The 12,118-nt window shown below is 41.2% G+C and overlaps 1 protein-coding gene across 1 annotated transcript in view; it reads right to left on the bottom strand.

Moving 5' to 3' along the window:
• The window catches only part of LOC110064063 (cytoplasmic dynein 2 heavy chain 1-like), a 57,542-nt gene that overhangs the window by 17,706 nt on the left and 27,718 nt on the right, over nucleotides 1-12,118 (bottom strand). Inside the window, exons 34-47 of the mRNA XM_089273201.1 lie at nucleotides 11,513-11,759; nucleotides 10,718-10,869; nucleotides 10,122-10,266; nucleotides 7,068-7,279; nucleotides 6,399-6,643; nucleotides 5,815-6,047; nucleotides 4,939-5,302; nucleotides 4,479-4,705; nucleotides 3,632-3,769; nucleotides 2,941-3,215; nucleotides 2,544-2,667; nucleotides 1,351-1,472; nucleotides 948-1,034; nucleotides 249-375 (exon numbers count right to left, since the gene is read on the bottom strand). Coding sequence (XP_089129327.1) covers nucleotides 249-375; nucleotides 948-1,034; nucleotides 1,351-1,472; nucleotides 2,544-2,667; nucleotides 2,941-3,215; nucleotides 3,632-3,769; nucleotides 4,479-4,705; nucleotides 4,939-5,302; nucleotides 5,815-6,047; nucleotides 6,399-6,643; nucleotides 7,068-7,279; nucleotides 10,122-10,266; nucleotides 10,718-10,869; nucleotides 11,513-11,759 — 2,698 coding nt within the window. The remainder of the gene's footprint in view (nucleotides 1-248; nucleotides 376-947; nucleotides 1,035-1,350; nucleotides 1,473-2,543; nucleotides 2,668-2,940; nucleotides 3,216-3,631; nucleotides 3,770-4,478; nucleotides 4,706-4,938; nucleotides 5,303-5,814; nucleotides 6,048-6,398; nucleotides 6,644-7,067; nucleotides 7,280-10,121; nucleotides 10,267-10,717; nucleotides 10,870-11,512; nucleotides 11,760-12,118) is intronic.

Below are 12,118 nucleotides of genomic sequence, written 5' to 3'. Positions count from 1 at the left end.
TTGCTTACAGAGTTTCACGATTACCTTCCAGATCTGTGTCTACTGTGCCGTGTTTCTGGTCTTTCACCAAGTCGTTTCGATCTTAAAGTGTTCTAACCACTCTCCTAGGTTTTCTCCCTTAGTAAATTATTACTGTCAGGCTCCACTTGTTTAAAGAAGAATCGTGCAAACACAGTATGACATATAACTGCACGTCTAAGGCTAAGTTCAGAATGTGCTTGAATCCGTCTTCAGCATTCATATCGTACCTGCCCTGACCAGCGCTTGAATTCTCCATCAAGTTTAGACACAAGTGTCTCTGCCGCTTGAATCGTTTCTTGTGCTTTGTCGAGTTCCATCTTCAGCTGTGTGGCTTCCTGAGTCCTCAGCTCAAATCTAATCAACAACAATAACAAGACTTTAGCGCTGTAGTACTTCTGCATTGCAGTCGCCTTTAGTTTCTGCTATGATGTCGGAGATAGAACTTCTGAACTGCAGCGCAGAATGGGAGCAATGCATGCATTAAGGAAAGCAAGGGCATAGATAAGAAAAGATGGTCAAGTACAACAGGGCAATGGGAAAATATTGGTTGAGCCAAAAATCACAAAGTTGAAACGAATTGTACTTATTCTCAGAAAACTAGAACGAAATGGTCCAGTAGTCAGAGATTGACGGACATGAGAGATCTGATGGAGGGATGGTTCATGGTCGAAGTCCTGGTCTGATCCTTCACATTAAGACATAGGTACACAGTGCTTCTCTCTATTGCTACAGTGGAAGCTTCCCATTAATGCTAGAGATAACCTGTTTTGGTCTAGTATCATGATTCAAAGGTAGTATTAGTACGCCTAGTCGCCAAACCGGCCGAGGGTAAACGCTGGTACATGTATGTCGAGCTACTAGAAAGACTACATCACTTGATACTGAAGTTAGGATTGTTTGTGGACATAACAGAAGCAATTTCGTACCTCTTTCTCATTTCAGCCACTTCTCTATCCACCTTGTCCAAGGCATTTCCCAGCTTCACGAGTCTTTGTTGAGATTTCGCGAGGTTTCTAAAGAAAAGAAAAAACAAAATAATAACCATGAATAAAATCGTCCTATAGGTGCCTTTGTTTGAGGAGACTTTGACTCACCAAACTGGGTGAGCAGTAAAAGTACGTAATTTTGAAGCTATTCATTAAAATTCAAGGCTCGCTTTACTACAACCTCTTGGAATTGAAACACTGAGACATTGTATTGCTTTCATTGTTTTCTGATCCTGCTCAAACAATCAAAAACTGTTAGTGAACTTATTTAATAGTTACAAAATTGAAAGATTACATTGAAATTTAGAATGGACATTCCTCCTTTAGCTAGGATCGAACTTACTTCTCCAGTTGTGCCTGCTCGTTTTCCAGCGGTTCAATCTTTTCCAGGACGACAGAGAACTTGACGTTAGCCACAACCCAGGCTGCCAATGGCGCGGCCGCCACACTTGCTCGTTTGGCCAGCTAATGATCAAGAATTACAGACTATTAACCAAACTAGCGATTGATTGTTACCTAACTGGTTACCTGTTTGGCTATACAGGCATCTGTCCATCAAAGAGAACCTTGGAAGTCAGCGCACGTTTATTTGTTTTAAAATTCATTTCCCTAATGTCTTGTAAAAGGGCATCGGAGATGTGAAATCGTGAAATTTGACCAATATCTTTTTCCGCCTTCGTTAGAAACTTCTACTTGGATTTGAACACCACTGACAGACCACTTTTTAAAGAAAAACCACGCAGAAAAAAAGTTGTCAGACCAGACTGACTTCTAGAATGCATGTGGTAGGTTTTTCTCCGTAAGAGAGCTAAATTTGTGATGTACAGTTTTCTATGATTCACTGTAATAATTTTAAGGTTTAGGACTGTTTATTGTTTATTTATTGATATAGTTAGGATGTTAGTCATTAATTAATTGATCATGTATGTTTTGTTTTTTGTTTTTTGATATTTGTATATTTTTTCTCGGCATATTAGCATGACTGTATTACTAGGGGCCTAATCAGCCTCATCAACTCGAGTTGAAATAAAGTTACTTACTTACTTTACTTAATTAGTGTCTAACGAGCGTAACTTACCCTGCAAACGCGAACGTCAAAAAAAAAAAGGCGCCATGGGCGCGAAAGGGACGAGGCAAGAGGAGGATATCCCTCTCGGGTCCTTTTTCTAGGCATACACATTCGATTAAGGCTCCTGTGAAAGTCTTATGTGTCTTATGGCATAGAGAGGTAAAGGTATAGGTAGGTGTGTACTGAAAAATCACTCGTCACTCGTGGAATATTTCACGATGTGCCGCTCACATTGCAAAACGCTGCTCACTACAAGTACAGGATTCGGCTTTCCTTTCAAACGTCTATGACTAAGGTTCAAATATGGTCTTAACGTATTTACTACATTGTAAAGAAAGAAGCGATCCTGAATAGGAATTTTCTCGATGAACAATGATGTACCACGAATTCTCAGATCAAACATTACACGTAAAGGCAACTTATGTCAATAAGTAAAAGAACAAACCTTTCAAGTTCTAGGGACATACCTTGGGATCAAAGGAGTTGGCGTTTTTCTGCAGCAATTCATCCACACTCGCTCTTATGTCAGGAGTAATTTTGCGCGCATCAAATGAACAGATTTCATCCTTGACACCTCGCTTAGCCAGGAAACTGCCAAAAGATTCCAGAGTAAAGATCACGTTTTATTTACTCATTTCAATTGAACAGACGCAAGAAAAAGACAGAAAGAAATTACAGAAAATAAACAATATCGGCCAAGAGATGAATTCACTATTATTTTACTTTATCTTTTTTTTCCTTATCCGTCCGGCTAGCACAGGCACACGATGACACAGTCAGATTTCTAACAGACACATGATTATCCGACCCCATGTCGTAACAGTTCTTGCAATAGACGTCTTCCCCAGTTAAACCTGACCTCACCTTTTCATGCTAACCCAGGATGTATCGAAAACTCCCATCAGCCTCAGCACGGCCTCTAAGATGTCCCGGATGACATCCGGGGGCATGCGCAGAGCGCGGATTTCTGAGAGGGACTCGGGTTTAATGTCACCAACAGCGTCCTTTGCCTCCTGGACAAGCGGCTCGATTTCAGACAATTCAATCTCGATTGCCTTCTTTCTCTTCTCCAGCTTTAGCGACTCCTCTCCCTGTTTTTGTTTCAGAGTTTCCATTTCGCTTTTGGACTCGCTGGCACGCTTGGTGAAGAAGGGAAAACAGCACACGGATAAGGTTTATGAACAAACAGGAGAAAATAGAGCAGAAACTCGCTCTGATGCCCTGAGAACCACTTCATTAAAAGCGCCACTTTCATATGCCCTGAAGAAAAAAAATCTTTAATGCAGGCAGCCAATTAACACGACCACATTGGTATGATGGTATGCTGGTCGTCGGATTAACGGGCTTTAGAGAACTTATTCATTGCCCGTGCTTCATGCCTCAGCCATCAAAGAAACCATCTAACTCCCTCGATCTAAAAATGAAGCATACTTTGATCGCACTCTTCAACTTTGTTAGTCATCTACTGGTAATCATGTAGTTCTCCACTTACATTACAACTGAAATCTTCGAGTGCAAAGGAGTGTCAATCTGGTTAAACTAAGCCACAATTTACCTGCATGCTGGCGGTGATTTCTCTGAGAGCTGCATCAGCCTCTTCTTGTTTCTCAGCTAACTGTCGACTCTGTTCTCCTGCCTTCTGTTTCAAATCGTCCACCAGCGCCTTGGCGTCAGTCAGCTTTGATACACCAGCCTATCAAGAACGAGTAAACAAGTTAAACCGCTTGATACTAACCTCTCTCAAACCGAGCGCGAGGGCCTTAGTGGAAAATATTGGCTCGAGGTCGTGGCAGTACGGAGCGAGCGCAGCGAGGTCCTTTAAAAAATGACCGAGGGGAAATATTCCCCAGTACGGCTCGAGCAAGATAGGTTAGTAAAGATCAGTACAACGTCAAATTTAGCAGCGGCCAATGAGGGAACTGCAGTCCCGGTTCTTTGTGTTCAAAGGGTAGATAAAGACATCCACAGCAAAGACAGGTGTTTAAAAAACCACCCGGAAGTGTGATTTATCCAGTGGATCACATTACCAACCTTTGAACGACCGGGAACTGTTATCCTTAGATATCAAATCACTGACATGATGGCCTGCCATGACAAAGACATTTTACAGATAAAGGACAAAGTTTGTAGATTGTGGCTTGTCTAACCTAAAACTGTTTAAATTTACAGCTAGGTTTACAACAAGTAACTAAGATTGTAAGTGCTGGCTATTCGTGTGACGTTAACTGCGCAGTAGTGAAGCAACTTTTGTGTCAAAAACACTGTTGCTGTACAATGTAGTTCATGTTTCGTACTTTTTTTCTACTCCAATTTTCATGAACGGTAACATATCGATAAGGAATGTCGCTCAAAAGCACCGAGGAGGGCGAAAATGACAAAGAATTAAGGCTGAATTGACTTACTTGTAAATGCTGTTGTCTTTTAACCACTCCATCCTTCTTCTCGTTATACACTCGTTTGTAAGTCTTCAGGAAAGTCATGTAGCGTCTTGGTGCAGCATCCTTATCACTGCACGACTCGTGAATCTGAAGGAAGTTCTTGACCAGTTCTTCAACACTAGATTTACTATCTTTGCCTTTAGTTCCTTCTCCGCTGTGCAGACCTTCATCAGCAAGAAGCATTCCTGGTACTAAGGCAAATATATTTTGTTAGCGAAGATTACAACGTGAGTCGAAGGTTACCTAAAGTGAGATGGCGGTTAGTGAAGATTAAATGGTATATTCGCCCGGAGAGGGGAGGAGAGGGGAGCTACCTCCCATGTGAAAAGGTCGGGGATGCTCGTCGTTCAATTCAAACTTTCCGACGAGAATTCCCGACCTTTTCACATGGGAGTCTCCCCCTTCCCCCTCCGGGGGTACTCACTCTGTGCCATGCTCTCTTTACTCCATCCCTGCATCCACTGGAACGAGCAGTTCTTGTAAAACGCCGGATTTGACTCACAGTTTGCAGTGAAATTCTTGGACGACGAGTCCATGATCAACACAATATGCAAGTTCCTTAGCACGCGGGACGCAAAATAGGAGACAAGCGTGCCACGGAAGCCATCTTGCGAGGCGAGGTCCCTGAGGGGACCCAACAGGGGTTCCAGTTCCTCAGGGGTGTATAGACCGGGCACCTCTCCAGCGCTCAACAGGCTGTTGATCAGCTCCAGGAATGACGGGTCCACTTGATGGTCTTCAAGTAAAAGAACGATTTGTTCTCCATCAATACCAGACAACTGCATGACCTACGGGTAAACCAGAGGCGGAGAAAAGTTTACAAGTTTAGAAATGCGTGCCTTGTAGGACCTTGCGGGCCAAATAACAGTAATAGTGTTAACAGTTAAGTATACATTACCTGCAAATACGTCCACATGCACATTACAAAGTTGCACATTTATAACGTAGCTTAGACATTTTCATTATCTTACAACAATACGTAGATATGTGCTCTATACAGTAACATTTATTTATACGATAAATAAATTTTTCTCAGCTGAAGAACGATTAAATCTGGGCAAAAGTACAGTCCAGAATCGTTTCAAAAGTCTGATACATCGAAAAATTTCTTCTACGCGCAGTATTTCTATGCGCAAAACGGCGGAACACCTTGCGTGAAACCTCCGGTCTTATAACACATTACGCATCGCACAAAATTTTTGAGAGTCAAGAGTGTTTATTTCGAGCTGTCGTTTAGCTGAATGTGCCGCTTTGCACGCAAAGACAAAAGCGATTGATGCATCACATCTTTCTCGCTTACCGACTTAAGATCAGTCCTAAACTGCTTTAGGCCATAGCCTCGAGACACCTTGGGCGTAAACAACTGTATGTTGTGCATGTGCGCAACCAGAGCAACCGCTGTCCGTCGTCCAACACCACTACGACCAGCCATAAGAAGTGAGCCGCCGGGTTTGGTCAGCGTGCGATCAACACGTGCGATGTTGTCCAGGACTTCTTTGAAGATAAGGATGTCCAGTTCGCGGTTTTCACGAGCTGCAAAAGACAGGATTACCAAAATAAAAACTTATTGGGTAATACTTTGTGACATTGTTTGTTGCACAAGGCCAGGCGGGTCTGTGAATGAAAGCACAGTGTGTGACCATTCAAATGAAAGCTATAGAGCGGTATTTTTGTGTGGAACTTTAATTTAACCGGCCAGGGTGGTTGTAAATAAGTTTAGAATCTGTGGATGAAATGAAAGTGTGTGACCATTCAAATGGGAGCTATTGGCCAGAACTTTAATGCCGTACTTCTACTTTTTCTCTTAGTTCAAAAAAAAAAAAAAAAAAAAAAATCGGGATAATTTTTCAACACAGCGTTTCTGGGAAAACTCCCAGAACATACCATAAGTTTTCATTCCTTTACTGATGACTTGTCTGAAGTCCTTCTGATCCAGCTTGCCCAGCATCTTGCCCTGTGGCGGCAGTGACCCTCCAGACACTACTACTGCCGCTCCTTCTCCATCCTTCCCAGCATCACTCGCGGGGGCCACGGATGCAGTAAGACTGCTGCCCCACGTGACGTAACACTTGTTGTCAAGGCGATCAAGAGTGACTGACCAATCAGCACGCAGTTGGGAGGCTAGGATACTGAACAAATTTCAAACACATTAGAGAGTTTTAAAGAACAAAATTCCTCATTTCTAGACGTGAAATACAGTGTCCAAGTTGCACACAGGAGTGAACGTATTTTACTTCATCATCAGCAGGGTTTGTAAACTTTGGTTTCAAGAAGAAAAGCAAAAACAAAAACAAAAAGGAATTAATGATGATTCTTCACACGTAATACAAATTATTTAATAGTTTCCTTATACTATTGACAATAGACACCAAAATTAACTGTTTTCTCTTTACATATTCAAACCAGTGCTTTTCTAGAGAATCATTATAATGGTAATAACAGGAAATTTGGCGCCTTGAAAAGGGTTCCATAAAACAAGAAAGAACTTATTGGAGCCTATAGAAAAAAGCAAATAACTAAAAATAAAAATAAGAGACTTTCCTGGAAGTGTACCTGTCAAACTTGTCCAGACCCTGTTTTCCAACAAGTCTATCCCTGAACAAGCGACGCGCCTCGTACGCCCAAATTTCCAGCAGGTGCTGAGTTGAACTATCCCCAGACCCCGAGTCCAGATTATACCGCAAGAGGCCTTGGATCCAGTTCGTCAGGTCACGCGGCGTGAACAGGTAATGGGAGTAATCGTCAACAGTAAACTTAGAGCGAACCTATAAGATTTAATGAGTCATTACTCTTTAAGATATCATGACAATAAAAATAGTAAGAAATATAAGGAGTAACGTAATTCGACCTTTCGATGTATCTAACATCATTACCAAGAATAAAAATCAATGAATGTCAAAGTTGTTAAAAAAGTTGAGTTATGAATATCATTAGGTGGCATTCCTGTGTGCGTGATAACTAATGGAAGAGCTTCGCGCGAATCGAGTCCGATTGAACGTTCAATGATGGTTTGAAACCTTGTATAAACAACATTTCGTAAATAAGGCATTCTAGTTTATTCCTGCACTTTTTGAGGACCGAAAATTGTCCGTAATAGTTGAACAATTAGACTAAACTGCCTTATTTATGAATTGTTGTTCATACAAGATCTCAAATCATCATTGAACGCGCAATCGGACTCGATATTCATAACTCGACTCTTTTAAAGTGCACCTAACCCCAAAAAATTTTTTTCGCTAAAACGAATCTACTTGTTATTTGAAATAGTTGTGCGAAAAAAATTTTGGATTCCGTTAAATCCTCGATTTTCTGTGCCCCGACGAAATCTCGAAAATAGCTCCAAATCACCGCCATTTTTTTTCACGACCGAGTTTGAGGAGAATGGGTCTAGCGGGTCTTGTGACGTCTACCCAGGAAGGTTGGATATCTCACGTCCTCTCATTTCCTTCAGGATGGTGCAATACACATTCGAAAAGTGCGCAGAAACGCCTTCCAGAGGTGCTATCGGCTGTTGCAGCAATATTCCAGATTTAAAGAAAGATATACTGTACAATTAACTGACGATGATCGGCTAATGATGCAACAAAGACGTAAACGATGGTTGATTTTGTCGAACCGAAACAAGCGAACTGAATCTGTGAGAACCATTGAAGAACTCTCACTGGAATTTGTTCCGCGGACTTCCGAACGCTATTTTCATAAATTTTCTGCTTAAAGCTAACCAGCAATTTGTAGAAATACTACCTACAACCTATATCTTCCAATCCCGCAGTATTTATAACATACAAAGTTGTGTGATCCGATCATGATCAAGAAGCGTTATACTGATATGTAAATAGATCGCAACTCTACGCCGCTAACCAACACTTATTTCTCTTTCGATTTAGATCAAAGTCGAAGATTAATCCTTTAGAATTACATGATAACAAAATTGTTAGACTCACAGAGTTTTTCGAAGGTTTGGAAATCAGCAGTGCGACAAAGATTCTGTGCAATAGCGTCGAAAATATGACCGTGTAACATTATGTGCGGACCGCTTAGGGAACACATCCTTTTCGCTTATCCGACGAATTTCGCTGCAAAGTTTGAGAACAATTTACATTGATTATTTGGAGTTACGACTCAAAACGTGTGACAATGTGAAATCGGTAATTGTATGAAATGTTTCCTTCCGCCTTGCTTCCCGCAGCTTCAAAAATACAGGTCCAAACAATACGATTTTCAATCGATCGAAGCCAATGTTTTGGAGGTCATCAAGTCTCGAAAACTGCGACACGTACGTCGCTCTTATAAACATGAAGCATTCAACTGAAAGTAAAACACAAGCTGGATTTAACAGAACAATCACACCTTGATAAAATACATTCTCGCTAAGGACAAATGTAAACGGGCTATAAACACGCGTGGGAATCTTATGTTTAGTTGACGAAATTACCATCCAAAGCAGTCCTTGAGTTTTCTTTCCTGCTTTTCGTTTGCCTGCTCCTCCACTTCGTATCTAGCTTTCCATTCCTAATATACAAGCAGCTCGTCCGCAAAGAAGTCTTCCCTTTCGTCGCTTGAAATATTGTAAATTGCTCTCAAAGCTCTAAGCAGTGAGTTCACAGTTGTCGAACGTGCTCGATCGAAGTTTATTTCGGAGTCTTCCGAATCGAAACTTAACTCTGACTCCAGTGACGAAAAAGAAATGATTCTGAGACAAAACTTGGACGTTTTAGTCCCAAAATACATCGGAACGATTAGTTTTGTGTTCCATTTTCTCGAGCAAATACAGAGAGTTGACTGAGGCGCCATTGTGTTTGGTTCCTGGGTAGACGTCATCAGGTACCGCCGCCCCAGACTCCCTAAAACGCGATCGTGAAACACTTCAAGCGCGACTTTGAAAGGGCATAGAAAATCGAGGATTCAACCAAATTCAAAAATTTCTTCGCCCAAACGCTTCAAATAAAGTCTAGATTCGTTTTAGCGAAAAAAAAATTTTGGGGTTAGGTGCACTTTAACAACTTTGACATTCAACGATGTTTATTCTTGATAATGATGTTAGATACATCGAAACGTCGAATTACGTTACTCCTTATATTTTTTATTAAATGCTTAATAAGAAACTGACCATTCGATCCCATTAAAAATAGTGACTCAGTCTTTTTTACACGACACAGGTTTATTAGGATTTTACGCTTCAGTGATGAGTCTCTTTTAAGCTGTTATAACTTTGGCCCTCTTTTAATAGCACATCATTCACTCCACGAGAAACTCAAGATGCTACTTTAGGGTTATGGTTTGAAAGATAACTGGCACGAAATTAAGATTATAGCGTTTTATATACGTTTTCAGCATTCTCCGCCCCAATAAAAAATAATACAAAAACGATAACGTCAATGTAAGGTAAATTCTCCTTTACAGTCTGCATACATCTTGTAATATACAATTTGCAAGAATTTGACGATATCAAGTCAATTTTACTCTTTGATTGGCGTAATTACGTTATTCTACACACCAAGCTCGTAATAATGATAAACTTCGGAAATTAAATCATAGTCAACAGTAAGACTGCAACGATAACATGTCTACTTTCCTTTACGTGTACCAAGTAGACTGGACACTAACCTGCTCGTACACAGAGACCATTGAGCCGGCGAGTGTGTGGACATTTTTCACCGCACCCCACACTGGATGGGACTTTAGAGAGGAGCTGAGCACGGGCTGTAGATAGGCACTGTAGATTGCCTGTAGTTGGTCCCGATCAGCATAGCTAAAATAAACAACACTGATTACAAGAGCAACAAGACAAAAGCACCTTATGAATAGCTTTTGTTTTCAAATCGACCAAAGAAGGATTGGAGTTTGATAGGTTACGAGCAGGGTCTTCCTTTGTGTAAAAACTTGAGGCAGAAAAGTAACATTTCATTCTCTCCCCTCAAAATTACCCCTTTAGCTTGACCCCTAGTTGTAGCAAATCCCCGCGCAGAAAGAAACCCTTGAGTTTTCACAGAATGGTATACTTGACCGCCTGTTTTCCCTTTTCAAATGACTGTATGTTCTTTTCGGGTTTTGGCATCGCTCCAGTCAAAGTAAAACAATCGACGCTTTAAAAAGTACTTAGAATTCCCCGAAACTATTACTTCTGTTTTCATCAGGCCATACAAACATGAGCGTGTGTTTCATGTTAAACAGAGCTACTTAACAGCATCAATAATGCTTACCCAATGGAGCAAACGCCAACAATAGATGTGAATCGTGTAGTTAGCTGATGTCTTCCCATGCCGGTCCCAGCGGTCATGGAAGCCACTATCTGTACACCTTCAAGACCAACCCACTCCAGGTTCGAGTCGTAGAATCCCTTGTACGTCAGCACCTGTGGAACAAACCATTAGGGTTGAGTAGTTCAGTACTAGTACTAAGAACTGTGGGAATTGGTAAAAATATTAGTCATTTGTCTCTTAATCGTGAAGAATACATCTGTTTCAACAATTTGGATTGTCGGCGGTCATCTGCATCTTTGACCTACTCTCCTCGCAACAAGCGGCTTAGTTTCATATTCAAGATGGCGGATAAACCAGCCAACAGAGGAACTGTTGAGAGTCCATTTACTTCCTTTGAAATACTCTTTTAAGGGTAAGAGATTTTTACGTTAGATACAATTTAAGAATATAGTTGCCGTATACCCGCTCAAACAGAAGACGGTGTTCCTGTTTTCTAAACTTAATGCACTTTTGATGTCACAATCGTGCGCCCCCTAGCAGTTTTTCTAGAACTCGAGCATGCATTATTTCTTCAGAGAACATTGAACACCACGTTTGATTTGGTTAATATAGCCAGGAACGAAGGACACTCGTAAACAAGACCATTTTCATATAATGGGATTCAGACTTTAAGATAACACACTCGTCCTGAGGCACAAAAAGTTCAAGGGGTTCGCTCTCATTTCTAGTTGCTTAGCTCCAGCTTTATTGTAGCTACTAGAAAGAAAACGAAAGTCAACGAAACCAGTTCTCTACCTGTTGCAGAAAGGCTATGAGCTGACTAGTTCCCCACTTGTCCGGTTTTGGCAGGTTAAGGTCCTTTAGATACAGTACCAGTCTCTCGCAGTCCTTTGGTCTGTACACTCTGCCAGTGTTAGAACTGATTACCATACAGGACTGCTGGAGCTTCTGAAGAACGTGCATGGGAGAGGTCTGGGCACTACAGTGTACCACAGCTACCTGGGTCGAGCGAAGCTGCTCAAAACAGTGCCTCAACAGGAGCCTGAATTAGAAATGTACCGAGATAAAAAAAAAATTGAGCTCCTTCACGCTTTGTACGAATATGATCTGTTCAACGTATTTCGTTAGCGGCTAAGTTGCTGGAGACGTTTCTTGTTTCTTCACACTGATCCATCATAATTATAAGAGACAAGGTTGAGTAGCTATTCCTAATATAGTTATTAGTAGGCATGGCTGTGCAACATAGCAACCTCATGACTATGAAAATACCTGTAAATGTCACGTTTTGAAACATTTTTCACTGAGGTATATCGCGTCATAACAATTGAATAGAAAGGCATCGCATGATCAATCTTGACCAATGATACGGCTTCAAACAGTTCTTTATCTAACAACTAAAAT

This window comes from Orbicella faveolata, unplaced genomic scaffold (assembly GCF_042242905.1).
Source record: "Orbicella faveolata isolate gen_17 unplaced genomic scaffold, um_ofav_v1 contig_35, whole genome shotgun sequence".
Classification (NCBI taxonomy): Eukaryota; Metazoa; Cnidaria; class Anthozoa; order Scleractinia; family Merulinidae; genus Orbicella; species Orbicella faveolata.
This window is presented reverse-complemented; position numbering and strand designations above follow the sequence as displayed.